The 21,522-nt window shown below is 34.0% G+C and overlaps 1 protein-coding gene across 1 annotated transcript; it reads right to left on the minus strand.

Moving 5' to 3' along the window:
* Positions 1-6,098: 6,098 nt before the first annotated feature.
* Positions 6,099-19,347, minus strand: Thor (eukaryotic translation initiation factor 4E binding protein thor). Its single transcript, XM_073088605.1, has 2 exons — positions 19,126-19,347; positions 6,099-9,229 (listed from the first exon to the last, which is right to left on the minus strand). The coding sequence occupies exons 1-2, from the start codon at positions 19,265-19,267 to the stop codon at positions 9,021-9,023; spliced, it is 351 nt and encodes a 116-aa protein (XP_072944706.1). The 5' UTR covers positions 19,268-19,347; the 3' UTR covers positions 6,099-9,020.
* Between the last annotated feature and the right edge of the window lie 2,175 nt (positions 19,348-21,522).

Raw genomic sequence — 21,522 nt, forward strand, 5'->3', positions numbered from 1 at the left:
AAGACAGGCCTATTAAAGTGTGTGTTTGTCGTAGAATGTCTCGATGTCTTTTTTAGATATTTTAACAGCTATTAAATAATAAGCTATAAGAATATAGTATGCCAAGTAATAATTAAATAATAACATATACCGCTTTTGACTAAAGTAATTTATCTAGGAAACTTAGTATGCCAAGTTATTTTTATGGATGTGATAGAAAGTGATCAACATCTCAAGGACGTTCAGTTTTAGACGTTTTAGTAATTTATTAGACAATTACTTATTTGCGGCGCTTGCTTTAGAGACAATGGGTCCATGGTCATCTGACATGAAAAAAATCATGTCAGATATGTCGACCAAACTTGTCACTGCTTCCGGTGACCAAAAAGCTGGCGGCTATTTTGCACAAAGATTAAGTCTTGCCGTGCAGCAAGGAAACGCCGCCAGCGTTTTGGGAACCATGCCTCACACGGCAATTTTAGATGGCTTATTTTATTTATAATTTTCTTGTATATATTTTGTAAATAAGTCCATTTTTAGTTTATATTTAACATTTAATGTATGTTAGTAATTAAAAATGTATCAATAAAGAGTAATCTACCATGAGTCTACATCACTACAAAACTTCTTTAACGATAGATACATGGATGGGGTAAGTAATACAAACCTACATTCGCATTTCCACCGCAATTATTTAAAAGTTACTTACAACAATACATTTTGTTTGAGCCGAACTTGAACTGAAAGATATATTGCAACGCCTAAGTATACCCTACTCACGTTCACGAACCTATATCGGAACGCCTCATGTACGATTGCATAATCACGTTCCCAGACAAGCGGCGACAGGAATCGCAGCGGAAATGATTTCGCTGACAAATCCTGCAAACAATCCTATACAGGGTGCTCATGATCGCTCATTTTCAATACTTTTTTTTTTTCATTTATGCGCATTGAATAACTTTTTTTTGTCATTTTATATTTTTATAAATCACAACATTCCTCTTTATTATATTGAAACCAGGATAATAAATTTAAAACTAAATAACAAGAAATTATTAAAGCTAAAATATATACAAATTATTTCAATTAACAATAACAATTAACAAAATATACAATTAAGAGTAAAAAAGATAAAACCATAAATAAAATAAACCGTCTAAAATTGCCGTGTGAGGCATGGTTCCCAAAACGCTGGCGGCGTTTCCTTGTTGAACGGCAAGGCTTAGCCTTTGAGCAAAGTAGCCACCAGCTGTTTGGTCACCGGAAACAGTTACAAGCTTGGTCGACGTATCTGATATATTTTTTATTGTTCATCTGTGGTGTAGTTGACTTTGAGATTGGGTTTATTAAATAGTTGTCATCTTTAGACCGCGAATGGATAAGGTCACTATGACTAAAATCTATCCGTAGACTTCTACGATACGGGACATTGATAGACTAATAGACGATAGACGCATCTGATCATGTTAATGTCTAATATGATTACTATATTTAAGGTATAATTATTCTAGAGCTTAAATTTATCAAAATGTTATATGTAAATGTCATGTTTATACTTCATAAAAAGTGAAGTTGGTCCTCCGAGCGGGATACGAAATTTCACACAAATAATGGGTATGGTTAAAAAGTTATTATTAAACTAAATTTTAACTTCATATGTATTTTTAGTATACAGCCGCAAATCAATAGTATACAAACGTATATTATTAATAATAGGTATACTTCACTATACTTAAGCGATTATTACACCTTAAAAATAGTCGTATACCGCCTATATGGCTTCTGTATGAACTAAGCTCTCCTGTCGAAACTGCATGACGTTTCAATTCTAATCCCACAATATAGACCAACTAGTAGTAAATATCAAAACCGATTAGTTCCAGACAGATTACGGGGTTGGCGAGCGAGGGTGAACTAAGGGTTGAAAGACCCGTGACTAAAAATCAGTCTTAAGTACTCGAGCGTAGGGTCAAAAGTGCCGTAAAAAACATTTATGTGATGGTTTCGAAAGGCACCACAATGCAAAAGTTCAATGAACCTCGCCAAAACATGATTCACATTCATATTAAGCGATTTGTTTTGTAAATAATAAGTCAGATAAGATTTTGCATGATTTCGTGTGAAGTTTCCAAACATTTAGCGGGCTTAACGCTTCAACGCTCTCTAACTAAATAAAAGCTTATGGCTAAAGTAATTTGTCTTCGAAATTTGTTATTCTTATCTTTTGTTATTATTGTCAACGATTTTAAAAAGATATATTTCGAAAAATTGTTTAACCTCAATAAAATGTTCAATATATTCATCGTTCCATAAACAAATATTACCTATATATTCAAATATTGCGTCAATAATCTTTTTCATGTATTTTTTAAACAAAGATTTAGTTATGGTCGTAAATTCTCTATTTTCGTTTCATAACATCAAATTAAATTTTGTTCATAAGTCAATACGGCTGCGATTATAAATAAACAAAAAATTTACAAAATCGTTTATTTTTAAGTACCGACTCATACTGTCATTTTTATGCATTTGGATTAATTTAAACATATATATTTTTTATTTTGCCATTAACTAAAACTTTAGTGCTAAGGAAAAACAACCCTACACTCCTGTTGAGTTCGACATTATTGAATTAACACACCCCAATGGCGCCCACCTTATTGATTAACAGACGGGGTTATGTTAAAACTAACCCTTAAGACGTAGCCTCCTGTCAAGTTTGTCAAAACAACAACACTTTGATATTTTGGAAATTAATTTTGGAAGTTTTGGAATTTCGATGATTACAGGTGGTAATTGAAGGTTGTAGAACCCTTTGTGGTTCGACTCCGGCGGCACCACCACCACACCAATTTCTGCCTATTAACAGTAGTGTTAAGCGATGTAAGATATACTTTTCATACTCATACTTCGTCATACTTTTCCGAGGTATTCCAACTTAGTCCTCAGGGGTTGTGGCACAACTGCAGCCGGCATCAGGTAGGAATCTTATCTTATCTGGGGTTGATTACAAGTGTCCATGGGCGGCAGTAGCCACTTACCATTAGATGGACCACGCCAAATAAACCCCACTTTTTGAAGGTGGTAGAACCCTTTGTGGTTCGACTCCGGCGGCACCACCGCCACACCTATTTCTACCTAATAACTGCAGTGTTAGGTGCTGATGTGTTCCGGTTTGAAGGGTGTGGTAAGGGAGAAAGACTTTTCCGAGGCATTCCAGCTTAGTCCTCAGGGGTAGCGGCGCATCTGTGGCCGAACTCAGGTAGGAATATCTAATCCTATCTGGGGGTTATTTCAGATGTCTATGGGCGGCAGTAGCCACTTACCATCAGGTAGACTGCATGCTCGTCTGCTACTCTTATATTATAAAAAAAAAAAAAAACTTTCCCACATATTTTTGAGACACATTGGAAGAGATATTCTGCAACCACAAGTACCACTAATGGAACAATGTGGTAGACTATCGTCCAGGCCTCTCCCAGTTAGTGAATAGTTCTCAACTGCCTCAAGCTCATTAGCCTATACGGATATTATTATAGCCTACACGGATATTATTATAGCCTATACGGATATAATTAGATCTCATTGGCTATTTATTTTTAATGATTCTTTTCAAGTGTTCACTAGTGGTTCCCAGCAATAGGTGGAGAGTACTGCAGTCGGACGACGCACTTCAACTCGTAACGAGGTCGCAGACGGGACAACCTACATTATTAGACGCGAGAAAGATATTTAATTTCACTTTTAAACTTGTTACTGTGCTTGGTGCACCGGTCTTATTTTATAAAATATTTTTCTATTAGTTGTGTTTCAAATATCGATCGATTTAATAATTTAAAATGTTATTTTTTATTTATATTTCAACGTTTTTCAAACTGACTTACTAAGGCAGTAATAATTTCAATAACTACAAACTTAGCCTCCTGGAACTCAGATTTTTAAAAAATGTACACATTAGAACTGAATTATATCTTGCCCTAGCGCCAATTTGAGAAAAGACCTGTGCCGAGCAGTAAGACAATTATGGATTGACGATGAATAAACTTGATTTAACCCGATTTATACTGGACAATATTGGCATTACATAATTAGACCTCAAACAGGTTTTCTTCTATCCTTACCTTAAATAGTTCCACATCAAAATAATGCCACATAGCAAGGTATGCTACTTCTTAGCTGTATTGTAGTCATGATCTAAGTTACTACGCATCTGATCTAAATAGTTAAACAGTTGAGTGCGGTCGGGAGCTAGTAGGTAATTAGGTAGCTGACTACCACAGACCTATATCTAAACAAAACAAATACAGATCTGTGCTGACTACTAAAGTCTAATTTTCATGCGAGTCTATGTATCTTGGAGAACGTGTTAAGTTCTCGAATTAAATGTTTTTATTATAAAGAAGTTTGTAAATCTTGTAAAACGACTTATGGAGAGTCGAAACACACCAGTGGATCATCGCTCAAATCCCTTTCAAACAGGCAGAAGTCCTATCTTCAGAACTGGGGGCCTACTACCATCTCTTAAAACAATATTAGTTTAATCATACATTGAAATTTCGTACCACGATCTCGTTAAAGTAGGATTGTTTTTGTAATATTACAATAAGCAATTTTGTATGATGTCGGTCGAAATTATTCATTCTTTTTTGATGTGAAACATCTATAGCCGCACGTAAAACAAATTTCTGGCGTGGCGACGCATGCCGTGACGCGTCGCCACGCTATACGATGGTATATATAAACAATCTATATGCAGTAGTGTGTACGGTGTGGCGACGCGTCGCCATGCGCAATCGACAATTAAGTAGTCACGATTTGAAATAAATTCGTAAATTTTTGTATTTAATGAAAATAAATGTTTATTCAATACCTAAATAGTCATCGTTATCTGGAAAAAAAACGTAATACTTTATTTTATCATTATGACATATTTAGTTCCCACGCGGTATCACAATATGTTCTTTTCTGCATATTACTTTTACAAAATAATGTCGATGTTTCACATCTGCCAGGCGTCCCGTGACGGCTCACATTTTTTTTGGCAGTATTTTTTTTTTAAGAATTATGAAAATTTCAGTTGGTTTATACAAAGGTTAAGCGAAAAATGAATAAGGGTTTAAGTTTACATCGCTCGGCAGGAATAAAACAAAACTGTTAAAAGGAGGTAGTGGTACGAAACAAAATAATGTTGATGCAATATTGAAAAAAACCTTTCCTGAATTATGATAGTTTTAAAAAATGGTGGTAGGACCCCTGGAGCAGGAATAAATAGACTATGGTAGTATTAGCAGGTACACCTTATGTATAGTCAAATATTGTATAGCATAGCTTGCTTTATTGGACAAGTTTATCACGACCTCAAAGCAAAAGTCGAAAAGCTCTATTTCTGGCGCTGCCATTGGCGCTTTTTTTAATTAGGCCATATGCGCTTTAAACCTAAAATTGACTGAGTTTTTCCAACGCTTTGAAGCGACTCGAAACACTGTTTAATTCATGTGCCGACTGAGATGGATTGAGACCACGGACGTGATTGAGACTGATAGAAATAAATAATGTAAGAATTCTTTATAATTTTTAGAGTTACGTGCACGAGGGGTAAAAACGGAACTCTATTACTAAGATTCGGCTTTCTGTAGCAGGGCTCTATCCCTTAACTCTTGTTGGTTTTGTACCAAAATAATAAGTTATTTATTATCTGTAAACTGCCAGTGTTCATCAGCAATATTGTCTGTGCCATAGACCGTCTGTACTCTATGACTTTGCTTTGTTTAAAATCTTTGGTCGTTGAATAAATCTCTTCTGCTGACACAGTTTAAATGATCAAGTCGTTTTATTTCAAATCTAATAATAGATAGATAATTCAAATTTTACTACGATGATAACAAATACTAAAAATTAAAAATAAATAAAAAAATGGTTTTACGGAATCCTCCGTGTCCGAGTATCGCCGAGGTACTAAAGGTCGAATCGAAGGCCTAAACTAAACCACTTAATTAAAACAAATAGAATAACATTATACAGTAGTTCTGCCAAACAGAACACGGAATTTGAAAACCATAAATCAAAACGCACGGCTGTGCTGTGGACAAATTTCAGTATTTATATGAAAACACATATTTTTCTTTAATATTTTATTTTCAATTATTGGCAGTCGAAGTTGTACATGATATCAAAATAGGTTACATAATATTAATTATTAAAATTCAGACAGTCAACATTACATTGAAATTTTATTTTCAAAAAAATGTTTTTGAAATTAGCCTAAAAAGAAACTAACATTTCAGTCGCATAAGTACACAAAGAAAGCGACTAAGTTTGTCACAGGCAGTATATTTTGTACTTCGCAAGCTATATTCTGCACTTTCAAAATTACAATGATATAAGTGCAAATATCACGCACTCAAGAAACATTAATTTTAATTTTGCTTTCTGCCACAATTCCCTTTCAATCAGTCATTGACACTACCGCCATCTAGCATAATTTACGGTAATTACACGCGCGTCAATGTGACAATGAATAGTTTGAAACTTTGTGGATTTTTTGTAAAGCCCGATCCACATTCTGGCGAGAATCTTGCGAGAGCGTGAAAAACCCGATTCTTATTAGCTCCACATTCTTGTTTCTCGTGCTTTTCCCGCGTTCTCGCGAGACTGTGGAGCGGACTTAAGATTTTTGCACCTACATCATCATAATTTTAATTGTGCGTTTGTTATTGTTATAACAATCAGATTACATACTAGCCTTAAAGAGAGACTTTCACCATTAAGTATGATTAGATAAATGCTTTGGAACAACGAAATGAATGACTGAGCCATTCAAGTTTAAAAATATCTTTGCCGATTACAGTCTAAACATTATACACAATGGCGTTGCCCAAAAAACAAATATTTGATACCGATAATATGTAAAATTAATTAAAAAATTACGTCGCTAATTCTTTCTTTAGTAGTTTCTTTCATTGGAATTTTTTGTTTTGGTATTTAATTTTCATTTCAAATTACAATCGTCGTCATGTTTTCGGTCAAAACAAAAATAAGTCACAATAAAATGGCAGAAATGTTAAAATGCTCAACGTACACATGAAACGAAATCCTCCGGGTGTAACACATATGACCTCAAAACCGACCCACTCATATGTTATCCTAATTACAGTCTGGGGTCACGTCAGTTGACATTTATTATATCCTTAGGGCAACGCGTGAGCTAATATCATTTATTTCTCACCTCGAGTACAATAACCTTTTGCGAATACATAGTAAGAGCTTTAAGTGCGATCTGTTATATACTAAAAATAAAATGTTTTAAAGGCAATTGGACGACCAATGTGCGTACATATTAGCTACTAATTTATTGTTTGACATCCGTAAGTGTTGTAGAATAGACAATGTTTGAAACTTCGGAGGAAAATACGTATTGCGTTACAGATTAGGCTTACCTACACAGTTTCTGGTCTGCCTGAGGACTCGAATATTAAAAAAAATATGTGTTCCCCTTAATACATAACGGATCGCATTTAAAGTTCTTTTAGATACTAATCGACCTTAATAATATAAACTGTGACCAGTAATATCTATAAGTGCGTTTATAATACAGCCGTTTTGACGCATCCAGCGTGATGATTACCTAATTTTAGTATCAAACGATAAAAATATGAAGATCAAATACATCAACGCTTTTTTACACCAAACTTCGACTTTATATATAAACGCACCGTAACTACGACTAAAATAACACCAATAATTATTATTATATTATATTATTATCTCAAAATAATGAGATTTCAATATCGCAACACCAACCTCAGAAGTAAATTATTCAATATAAATTAACTTCTATATCATGGCACTTGCTTAAGAAAAAATACTTGTCAACCTAAATACGTGCGTTTGACGCGAACTAAATCTAAATATTTACAAGAATACAAATCCTTGGCCACTTTTTAAAAATAATAACAACAGCAACCATATTACTTTGACATACTCATTAAAAAAATAAACTTTTGTCTTAAATGTCAATGGTAAATTTTATATGAAAATGTGTTGCCCGATTAAACAGAATTCCAATTTAATTAGAAAGATCAAAAACAGAGTTAACATAAATTTCATGGACAAATTTTTATTTAACATAAAAATATGTCTTATTCGAAACAAAGTTTAAAAGTAAATTAACCATATTTTCTTCTCAATTTGTATCTAGGTAAAAGCATTTTTAAAAGTCAAAATAATGTGGTCACGCATACATTCTTCTAACTTGTACTTTCACAGACTTATATCGGCCATTCCATTAATAATTAGATTGGTATTTTTGGTATTTTACATTTTGTTTTGTATTTTTTTAAGATTTACGATGTGGCTAAGGTTTGCGTTTGTAACGCAAGGAAACTTTTCAGTCACGCATAATTAAAAAGCAGAAACACATTTTATTCATAATCAACTAAAGATTTTTAAACAGTAGTAACAAATTTAATATCATTGCGTCTATTTACTCTAATGAATAAAAAGAAAAACAGATTTTTTAAGAATTGTTTCCATAAACTAAATATCTAAATAAAAATGACTACACAGCAATATATACTGTAAAATCATCACTTAAAATATTGAAAATAATATTCTATGACCTAATATCAGTAGAAAATGTGCTACGTGGTCATTTGGACAAAAAGTGATCAGAATTATCTACGAAAAGTAACTAAGCTCATAAATTGCGTCACTTAAAACTGCTCCGCTAAATATTAAATAATGAAAAAGACAGCTGATTATCGGATTCGAAAAAAACATAAGCTTAACATTTCTTGGCTCCCTCTACCCTCTACGGCACATTCCACACATGATAGACACAAATCGTAGCTCCTTTCCTTAAAGACAAAAAAATGTAGATCTAGACCAGATGAAACAGCACATAAATTTTTTTAGGGGTTAATTTTCCGCCACACGCAAGTAAGCGACGATGGTGTAATTACTCTGGTATTTTATAACCCTTTTCACTTTATCCGTGTTAACACGCGAGCACCCATTTCCATGAAATCTTAGTCTAAAATCTAGAGATCCATACTGAAGGTCTCCTGTGACTCGTCAAAGGAGATGGAATTCGAGCGGGGCTTGGCCTCTGGTGTGGTCTGCAGCTGCGCTGGTACGGAACCAGGGTTCTTTAGAAGGGCAGCTGGTAATGCGCACTTCGGTGGCGTTCTTGAGATCGGTGACTCCCTCAGAGACATCATGAATGACCTCTCGTATACTATCCGGGTACCTGGAAAGATAAAGGAGTTAGATAATTAGAAATAACTTCAATATTATAGTTCGCGTAAAACTGCTAGTCCTCTCTGAATATAAAAAACGCGTCGTCAGCAAATTGTATTCTGCTCGCCTGCAGCATACAATTTGCTATACCTGCTCGCAACATCTTCAGAGCGGACTAGCAGTTTGGCGTGAACTAAACGAAACTACATATTTTTTTAAATAACCAGGTGTAAAAGACATGCTTATGCCCGATGCTTTATGCTCATTATACCCATTCATATTAAACCCATATTAAAATAGTTGTATTCCGAAAAAGTAAGTTAAATATCGATACAACTTACGATTAAACTTCTGATTTTTTTGAACTTATATGAGTTTAAATTAAATTTCTCAAAAGTGAGGTCTGGTGGTCCCACGAGTAAGTCATAAAGTATAGGTGGTACAATCATGAAGTAATATTAAAACGTATAATATTGTACTCTATTACGAAGCACGATAAAATTTTAAACACATTTCGCTCACAATAGGTGCCTACTCATATTATCACGCATCACGTAAACCCATTATACCGGAATAATAAATTTCGACGTCATATGTCTGCCAGCAGTTAATCCAATAACAACTTTGCACGTGAAATAAAAAATCGTTGACGTAGATTTCAATACAGATACTCGTATGAAATAAAACGAGTTTTATAACTTTTTGTATTTATAGCACTTGTTTTTGATAATGTAGAATGTTGTTATATATTCTGAATGATAATTATAAACAGAGTGTAAGATGTTCCTAATAAAACAAAACTGATAGTTCCAGACACATCAAGTATTGCAGTGAAGTAGGTCAAAATATAATTTAAATGATTATCTTTAAAGGATATTGGACAAATCAAGCTCTAGAGGGTTGAACAGATGATGAAAAATTATACATACCTACTAACGCCTTATTATAACCATGTTATCTTGTATTTAAAATTCTTGTGTCACAATGTTAGTAACCCTACACCTCCGAAACGGCTTTACCGATTTTCACCATATTTTACATGCATATTCAGTAGATCTGATAATCGGCTACTATCTATTTTTTATATCCCTAATAATAAGAGTTGTTCACCCTTAACATTTTTTTATTTATATGGCAACACAACGTTTGCCGGGTCCTCTAGTTATCAAATAAATTAATGAATTTCAAGTAGATATTATAAGACATTTCTATAAATTTTTCAGTAACATCTTCGCATACTGCTTTTTAATAGCGATGTAGGACTAGGAGAAATACAACTTAGTATTCATTCATAGCAACGCGCCATTTATCAGAAATAGGAATGTCCTATTCTAGGATACCCTAGTATATCATCAATGTTTTAGTAATTAGCTACTTTAGGAGACCCTGAACAAATTGACATTGAAACTACCATAATATTAAACTCTCGTATTCCAAGATGACCTCTAATAAAATCACAATATTTATATTAATAGAAGAAACATATTGTATAAATTGCAAAAATAAATAAATTCTCTTGGATGCTCTCCAAGAACTCGTGATTGATAACAAAACGAAAAACACGCCGTACCGAATAACAATTGTAGAGTCACAAAATTGTAGAGTTATTGAATATTTATAGAGCTCGATAAAATTGATGAGAGCAGCGACGGAAACTGGGTTTATTTATCATTACGTTCGTGTTACGCAGTTGAAGTAGTAATTTAAATTAATGGTATTTTACATAAGCCGTTGTGTCGTTAATATTTACGTACTAATAGAGGCTTAGGAACAGGGTTGATAGGTGACCACACATTAGGTGGTACGATTATTAAACACTTTTCTATATTATTTAAAATATAGTTTTTTTTTTTGTTTTTAAATTATTGTACAATGACTGTAAATAAAGAGCTCCATAAAGTTAACAAAATTATAATAATACTTAATTACGATAAAAATGAGGTTCAAAAGTGGTGATAGAAAAGCTTATTATTTATACAAAATAAACAAATTAAGCAAGAAAATAAATAATAAATGAACACTAATGTTTTTGTACTTATACTGTTGTGACTTTTTTCAAAATAATTTAATTAAACGGATTAAAATTAAAACCACAAATATACAACAAATATATCACAAATAACTTATTTTAAGAGACACCATAGTTTAAATATTGATAACCAACTTCAACTAATAAATTCAAGCATTATCAAGAACATCATTATTTTTAACAAAATCTCCAGCGTTTTATATAATAGCAAATAGTTGGCAACCCTACAAGTACTTAATCTCAACAACTGAATACAGGGTCACAGTATTAAAACTACCTATTTAATACCACAAGTTTTATAACTGGGCTAGTTAGTACAACTCTACGGAAATAATCATTACAAAAAATTAAATGACCTTAATTTCCTTTACGCGTTGATTTTTTGGAAAATGAACAAAAATTTTCATAAAATTAAAGTTTTCATTCAGATATTAACACGGAACCCTATTTATTTTCCATGTAAAAAGTATCCTATGTTACTCCCAATAAGTTTTTATATCATTATTGTGAAATCCCCATCAAATCGATCAAATTTCTAGGATCAACCTGTAATGATAAAAAATATATATTTCCTATTCGTGCAAAAATGACGCTATCATGACAAGAATTCCAAAAAAAAATTAACAATACAAATAATATTTAAATACAGTTAAATGTGTTTTGTACTGTTAAAGTCCACGTTAAAAAGTGCAGAGAAAAGAACTGCAATCTTAAGCAGCATTGCACAACAGCCTTCAGCTCCCCTGCAGTTCTTCAAATCTTTTGTTGCAACTCCAAGTGGATAATTGCCTGGCGTTGGAACAAATTGACGCTATAAAAGCCCCTATTTAACAGCTAAGTACACCTATTAACATACCATATATAATGACATAAGTGCTAATACCATGCTCTTGACAAAATGGATTTTAATCAAGAATTTTGCCACCTTTTTTTTCGGGTATTTTCCAAACCGACATTTATATTACTTGCATCTAGCTAAATTTACGGTAATTACTCGAAATCCAATGTTTCATTGGATATTTCTTGTTACGTCATTGTATTAACACTTTTAAGTACAGCCAGCTTCATTAGTAGATGAGCAGCTCAAAATTCCAAAAACACTTATACACCCAAACGTTCATACTTCACGACGCTCATCTGATTATGGTACTAGTTGTGTTTAGCTTCTTAAGAAAGCTGGATATATAGGTATTTTTAAAACCTTAATCTGTTCCTCTACTTTTGAAATTGACTGTACGTATGAATGTGAAGCACGAATCTCTCCCATCTCTGGCGATCCTGGATGGAGCAAACTCTGCTTAATGCTTATGCAAAAGTAGTATATTCTAATAAAATAAATGAACGCCATATCCTTATAGTCTCATAACCGGACATAGATCTCATAGTAAGGTCAAGGCCATAGTCCATCTCGCTGTCCAATTGCGACTGACCTGGATATAAGATCTATTTGACAGATCTAACGCCGAAAGTTTGGTGATTTATTTACTTATGTTTACGAATAATCTAAATTATACTTCACGCTGTTACATCATGCAGAAATAAATGATAATAGTCGATATGTTATCCATATTTATGGATACTTAAAATGCCGGCATTATTACAGAAACAACCATGAGTGAAGATGATAAGTATATTAAAATGATATTCACTTTAGCACACTTTACAGAGCCACACTTTACGTATAGTATCACTTATGTAAAGTGTGCAAATTATAGCTTCTTAACTCCCCCAAATGTCTTTTGTTCTGTCCCTAGTGGGTAATTGGTTACTAAGTAGTAAAGTTCAAAAGAATACTGCACTTTATTTCTCGTCGGTGTTGTAGTGTTCTTACAAAATCTGTCTATAACTCTTTAATGTAATTTAAGTCACTTTATATACAAGCCGAACTATCGCTCATAAGCGCATTAGTATGGTAGTTTCGATGACATAGAATAGACCTCCAGATGACAGTGGTGCTAATAATATTGTTATAGTAGTAGTAGTAAGGAGGCAAAAGGAGCAAAGGTCGCTCCCTGAATAGGTCGACTGACCTAAAGAAGACGCCGGGAAATCACTGGATTCAATGGGCACGGGTACGGTTGGAGTGGCAGCAATTAGTGAGGTCTATGTCCACCGATGGACCTTAGAAGGAATGGAATGGTTGTAATTGTGACTATAGGAATAAATTGTATAGTGGAGAAATATTTGATGGAGCCTTAACTTCATTGAGGGATATACGTAGGTCCAGGACCAACAGAACACATTACACAGAATAAGTGGGACTCTAAGAAAGGGTCCCTATTCCCCTATACTTTCTTCCGCCGAAATAAAAGTAATGCAATTTATATCTCCCCTTCACTGCGATTCAAAGGTGCACTTAAAATAATTGCATGTGTAAAGTACATACTTTGAAAAGGGTTGAATTTAATTAGTTTTACTTTTAAAATACGAGCTCAATCCCTTAATTATAATTATTAACACAACTTTACTAATAATCAAGAATCAATACTTACAGAATTTAGAATTGTTATTTATTTAGTAAAAATCTCAACAATCCACATTAAAGTTGTTGATGGTGATGGATTATTCTTCAGAACTCCCCCACTTGTGACAAAAGACCCATATTAAACAATAGGACAGTTAATTTAGTATATTTAAAATATCAGTATATAAAACAATTCTGTTACGGCAAAAAAGTAAAACCAAAGGCTGAGTCTATTAATACGGTTACCGTACGAATAATTTATAATTATTAATACGGGTACTGGACAAACAATTTATTATTATCCGATTTGAACCGGTAGATTTTGAGAAATCTCAAAAAAAGTACAAAAAATTTTTTTTGAAATGTTTTTTTTTTAATAACTTAAAAAAAAAAAAAAACCTAACCTAACCTAACCTAACCAATTGAATAAATGTACGAATAAATATATTTAAAAAAAAAAAACAAAAACAAAAAAAAACCTAACCTAACCTAACCAATTGAATAAATGTATGAATAAATATATTTAAAAAAAAAAAAAAAGAAAAACAAAAAAAAAAAAAACCTAACCTTACCTAACCTAACCTAACCAATTGAATAAATGTACCTACGCATAAATATATTTAAAAAAAAAAATTGAATTTGTCCCATTGTTCAAAGAAAAAAAAAATTGAATAAATGTACGAATAAATATATTTAAAAAAAAAATTGAATAACTGTACGAATAAATATAATTTATTAGTCCAGTACCTGTACAAATAGTCACATTGAAAACCAAATTACTAAAAATTTAAGACTTATTAATACATTACATTACGGTAAAAACTTTACCTCAGAGTTTTGGTTAAATATTTAAAAGAGATACACTTACTATAGCAATATGATCTTAAATACGTGATGTTTGATGTTTAGACAGGCGTGTCAAATATTTAGAACTTGACGCAACGTAGATCTTTCTGACAAATTAGTGTTCATGAGTCAACATCCAGAAATAGCACCCACACTCGTCTACTGACATATCTACGACAGGAAAGGGATCATTGAATGTATTACAGTTCTTTTATTTATTTAAATACTAAATTAACTGATGAAGCATGTATAAACAGAAATAAATAACGCTTTCTACTCTAATACTTAGAATTTCCTATGTTGTGGGTTTTTATATTGTAGAAGTAACGAACGAGCATGCATTCCACCTGATAATAAATGGCAGTTACTGCCCATGAACATCTAAAACCAATCCAGACCTTCGATCATCTAGACCACAGATACACAATTTGAAGGTGGTAGAACCATTTGTGGTTCGACACCGGCGGCACCACCACGACACCTATTAACAGCAACCTATAACAGCAGTGTTAGGCGCTGCTGTGTTCCGTTTTGAAGGGTTTGATAAGGAAGACATACTTTTCCGAGGCATTCCAGCTTAGTCCTCAGGGGTAGCGGTGCATCTGTGGCCGACCTCAGGTAGTAATATCTAATCCTATCTGGGGTTGATTACAGATGTTCATGGGCGGCAGTAGGCACTTACCATCAGGTGGACTGCATGCTCGTCTACTACTCCTATAGTATCCCCTGAGGACTACAGTGGAACGCTTCATGTAAGTGTGCCTCTTTTATCAGTTCAATAAGTACCCGGCACACACAAAAATGAGTACACAAACACCCGATACAAAATTATAAAATAAATATCTCTTCTTGATCAGGAATCGATCCCGGATCCGTCTAACTACATGACCGATACGTGACCGCTGCGCCAAACAGGTCGTCGACACAATTTTCGTAGATAACTAAATAAATGTTAATGTATTTGTTTGTTTATGTCTGACGACCTTGATTAAACTTAAACTATTTAATTTATTAATAGATAACTCCTTTTATATACAAAATATTTCTTATATTATACAAGTAGACAATGAGCAATCCACTGCGTAATAAATGACCACTGCCCCACCTATGTAAGGATTTATGTATACCTACTAAGTACTATAATAAACCCCTGATAGTATTAGTATAGAGTAAATGAAGCTGGCAACAAAATTAAATACGCTGCGCTATTGCTAAACCGAAGAAAAAATCAAAAATTACCCAGAAGACTAAATAGGAACACCTCCCTTACCACGCTTCAATCCAGATCATAGCCGAGTTTAACACTATTGTTTTAGCCAGAGGTAGGAATCGCCACTCCTACCTGCCTAAAAACAATAGTGTGTAACTAGTGACTTGGAAATCGTACCACGAGACACGAAGGGTAGAATCCTTATTAAACACGTCATTTTATTTCTACCACTACAAACCACGTACCAATAAACCAGTTATGAGTGAAATAGTGTTTGTTATCTCGCATTTCTAGTGTGATTTCCATTTTTATCGAGTGACTTTGACCCTGAATAATAAGCAGGCGAAGCTAAGCTGATGTCGTGACTCTATTTTCATATTAAGTTGTTTTGAAGCTACTGAGGCGACTAGATTTGGAATTTTTGAAACATTTTCGGGATATTGGAACGTTGTTGAATGGTTTGACGGTAGAGGTATATAACCTTGCCACACTTATTTCTAGTGTGAAGTAGTTCTTGCATTTTGGTGGAAGAGTATGGATTCCAGCTGCAAATGGAAACGCGTCTGGGGTTGCCTTCAGGTGGAACGAATATATATACTTTTTACATAGGAGTAGCAGAACACCTAATGGTAAGTGGTTACTGTCGCCTGTCTGTTATGAATCCCAGATGAGATTCGTTATTCCTACCTGACGTAAGCCAAAAATGCGCCGCTACCCCTGAGGACTAAGCTGTACCGGCTCGGAAAAGTATGTCTCCCTTACCACTCCCTTCAAACCACAACACAGCATCGCTTAAGACTGTTGTAATTAGGTAGAAATAGGTGTGGTAGTGGTGCCGCCGGAGTCGAACCACAGAGGGTTCTATCACCTCGACCAAATTGTTTTATGTCGCCAGGGACCGTCGTTGACAATCTTCGGCACGAACTGTTACTCGTGTATTAACCTCCCTTATATTTGGTCGAAAAACAGTAGCCAATGCCACTAATCAAATCATTCTAAATCGAAATAATAATAAACTGAAATTAATAATCCAGTCATATGACTTTACATTTACATAATTTCTATACAAAAATGTAAATGAATGCGAATAATAATGACTTCCTATTTGATATAAATATATTCAAAATTTACATGACATTATCAAATCAAATCATTTTTTTTTAATTCAAAATAGGTTCTTTACAGAGCACTTTTGAATGTCAATACAACTACCACCACTTCACAAAGTGTTTCGTTATGGAGAAGAAGTTATTAAACAATATAATCGACCTATACCTACTAAAAATCATATGGGATTATTAAAATTCAGGATTTAATCAGAGGATATATCGTTTGATATGTTCCAACTGAGATAAGGTGTGTATTACATAGTTAAGTAATTATTACTTGCTTCTATTTTAGTGTCGTTAGAAATTCATTGGTGATAATAGAAAACGGGCAAATGGTATCGAACACACGTGGACTATAGTCCATGTGGTGTTAAGTGAGTGGGCACTTAACACCACATGGACCATAGCCCATAGCCCATAGACAACAGCCACAAAAACCACACAGGATAAATCCCATACAAAATTTAATCATAGATACGTTTCTACCTACCTTATATTATGTAGCTTAATACACTCGCATCTAATGGCAACCTTACCACCGTAGGATGACTATAAAAAAGGCTCAAGAGAGAAAATATCTTTCATAACATTTTTTTATTGAAATACCTCATGTTAATTACATTTTGTACATTTAACATTAGTAGCATCAATACTATACTACTAAATAAGAATACTGCAATAAAATATTAAAGTAAAAAAGTTTCATATACTTATTCACCACTCACCAAAGCACTAAATTTTGCCCCATCAACATACTATGTACGAAATGACTTGACATAATAATATTGTACACATAGAAATGTAAATATTAAACCATTACCTATTTTACGTGTTTTGTGTGCGTACGCGCACGCCAAGGCCTTATGATTACTGCAGCCCACACGCAGGTCGATGGCGCGTCTAATTTTACGCTACTATAATACTACTTGTCCACAATAGTGGACATAATTGTACCAGTTTCAACTGGATACAACAGGAGGTTACTGAACCTTGCAAGGAGATTCCAATATTCTATGTGTTCTGTTTGTGAAGCCTATCAGCCTATGTCAATAAATCTTAATGTTTAGTTGAGTTTGTTGGTGATAGAGCGCGGAGGGTGGAGTACGAATGACCTGACATTGAAAAGTATCTGGTCATTTGGTACTAAATATAATAGGTCAGAGGAAGACAGGAGTAGCTTTATAGCTATTAGTGAACTGTTGCTTTCTGAAGAGGTCCAAAATGGTAGCAAAGCATGGCTTCGTAATTTATCAGCAACAAAGAGGTCCGTCTATTTGAATAAAGTTTCCTTGTCTATGCTAATGAGTTAGGGGTTCGGAACCCCCAAACAACCCTTCCCCCCCTCCTCCTATAATCTCACACATGGATAGCCCCACCCAATAATAATAGATTCCTTGTTTCATGTAATTTTCATGTAATTAATTCTACCGCACCTCTGTGATATTACCCAATATTATTTTATGTAAATGTGAGTAGGTAATATTATTTTAAACATAGTAAACACCTCACAAACCGGTGGTCATAATAGGTAAATCTTTAAATCGCTATCGTAAATATACGCTTCACGTACCTAATAAGTATATACTAAGTGCGTATTAATAAATGTGAATGTAATACCAGTAAGTGTACGTATAATAATGTTATGTCAATATGGTTTCAATTTATCTTGTCATTGTAATTGTAAAAGTGAAATTATTAATTATTCGATTATAATAATTAATAATTTCACTTTTACAATAATCTAATATTATTCAACCAGGTACATTAAAAAATGAATAACTCTTTTTATAATTATGTCCCCTGTCTGAATAAAACGTAATAAAAAATAATTTACTTATCAAGTCACTTGATAATTTGAGTAACACTGTCTAAACGACTAAGTACTTAGACTAACTTTACAACAGGTTGCTAGTTTATTATTCTTGTCAAGTTGCAATATTCAGGTGCCTTTCTTTCCCACGGATACCTTTGTTGTTGTTCGCATAATTCGCCAACTAATCATAATACGACACCACGTGGTATTACGTAAGCGCCCTGAAGATAGAGTTTCCGCTCGAAAACGTGTCTTTAATACGTAGAGCCATAGAATTGAAAGCTTTTATACTCGGTATCCCTGGCCCCGTTTGTGCTTACATTTTTAGCTGTTCAAGGTATTTATGTACCATGTGTTTACTGTAGTACACACGTACTTGATCAAATTTTGTAAAAAAAAAATCAAATATTTTTTTATATATTGATAAGTCTTTACCTCCAGGAGTCGTGGAGTAGATGGTGCCTCCAGGTGTGCTGGAGTAAACATCGGGCATCATCGCTGGGTCTGTGATGAGGACCCGTCTGGCTGGGATGGCCTGGCTGCCGGTCGCCTGCCTCGCAATCGGTGACGCTGACATTTTTAATTAAACTTTATTTCTGATATCACAATCACTGTCACAAACAGCAGGTCGGAGTGGCAAAGACTGAGCCGAGTGTAACAGCCACCTAAAATAAATACGTTCGGCCGGCGGGCACGCACACTGACGCGTGGAGTGTAATCATGACACACATTTGCGAGCTAGTAACATCAAAACACGTATAGATTATACAGCGATCGGTAAGATAGTTTTTACCCTATTTGATGTGAGCCTCACAGAGACACTCGCTGAAATAAACGTGGAATTCAAACTATATTACAATAATTGTATGTGCGGGACACAAAGTATCTTACTATGAAAATTCTCCCGAAACTCAACAATCACAAAATATTCTACTAATTTACAACCTGTGTGTGATTCTAGCTAATTATTTTCAATTCAAAATTATAAATCAAACTGTGCGCTAGTTAAATAAATAAATAAAAAAATGAAAGATGGTAGAGGCAGTACGGTTCGATTAGGGAGCTTCTACCGCCACAGCCATTTCTAGCATAAAGCGTGTATGAGATGGAAGATTGTGAATGCCAGCTGACTTACATAATTTGGGCATGTTACTCCTCAGGAATGGCAATCAATTTGTATCCTTCGTGTTCCTTCGGATAGCACTTGCTGTGTAGTTGGTCACATGTTCATGAGTGGCTGTGAACACTTAGCATCAAATATACTACAAGCTTGTTTGCTACTCGTATAAAAATAATTGGCCAAGTACTAGTCGAACCCGTATCCGGAGAGTTCCGTACCACCAAAATTTTCCTCTTTTAAATTTCTAGTATTTGTTAATATAGCGGCCATTGAAGTACATACATTGTGAAAATTTGAACTGTCTACCTATAACGGTTAATTCGAAAAATATCGAAAAATACCAGTTTGTTGCGTGGGGACCCCTTTTCATATTCAGTTTTTTTTTTTCAATTTTTAGTATTTGTTGTATAGCGGCCACCATTATGCATCCTCTGTAAAAATCACAGAGTCTATCTATTACAGTACCAGAGATAGAGCCCTGTGACAGACGGACAGACAGCGAAGTTTTAGTAATAGGGTTCCGTTTTTATCCTTTGAGTACGGAACCCTAAAAATCATCAGATTTGTTTTGTTTTTATCGTTAAGAACCACTCATTTACTTCCATTAAAAATACAATCTCCATAGTTTCTACCTACATGCCACAGAGCACTCTATACCACGTGTGAACTACTCTTTGACACATACATTATCAACGTTGTTATCTTACGAACAACACACACTTGCACGACTTACTAATGCGTAGTTTTTAGTTTAGGCACTAGTTGATATTATAACTAAAGCTGATTTTATATCACACACTCGATCATAGTAGATAAACTGTCAAAATATGTATCGAGAGTGATTTTACATATGATAAAGACATTTATACTTTTATCTCTGTCACGTTTTATTTCGCTTCAAAATTTTGGAAATAAAATAGATTTCCTGTTATAAGAATTATAAGAATTGAATTATTTATGCAGAGTAGTCCGCATAAAACTGGTAGTCCGCGTAAAACTGATAGTCCGCTCTGAATATAGAAATGAATCGCGTCGCCATGGTAAATTGTATGACTACACCTCCTCGCAGCAACTTTAGAGCGGACTAACAGTTTGGCGCGGACTATACCATGTGTCCACGCGATATTCAGTGGTCATTGCTTAAAGACTCCTAAATTAGATATATAAAGATCCTTAAACCATAAATCTGAAAGCATTAAACACTGCACATAATAATGAACTTAATATAATATGTTAGAGCACTTTCGCAAAACCTGATAGCACAGTCAATCTATTACGTTGACAATGCAAAATAAGATTTATGTAGTAATTTATGAACATTAAATAATTTATGTCTGTCCCGATATGGTCCCGATTCTATTAAGCTCTACTATCCCTGAAACAAATTCTATGATAAGTGTATAAATACTGACTTAGTCTTAACTTCAAGATAAAATCTGCTTTACTACGCCTAAATTGAGAATATAATTTATCATAATAATATAGATATAATAAGAATTAAGAGTGCAGAGAATTTATAAATTAATCACAATATTGGTAGAGCCGCCTTAACCTAGAAATTTGAGTGGTTAACTTATATAAAAGGTGGTATTTGATGGTTGTTTACATTTTGAAGGAACCCTTTTGTGATTCGACTTCAGAGGCCCCACCACCACGTTGCTGTGTTCTGATTTGAGGGCTGTGTAAGTAAGGGAGATATACTTTTCCGAGGC

The sequence above is a fragment of the Epargyreus clarus genome, unplaced genomic scaffold (assembly GCF_041222505.1).
Source record: "Epargyreus clarus isolate Ecla_fem2 unplaced genomic scaffold, WU_Ecla_fem_2.2 ptg000027l, whole genome shotgun sequence".
In the NCBI taxonomy this organism is placed as follows: Eukaryota; Metazoa; Arthropoda; class Insecta; order Lepidoptera; family Hesperiidae; genus Epargyreus; species Epargyreus clarus.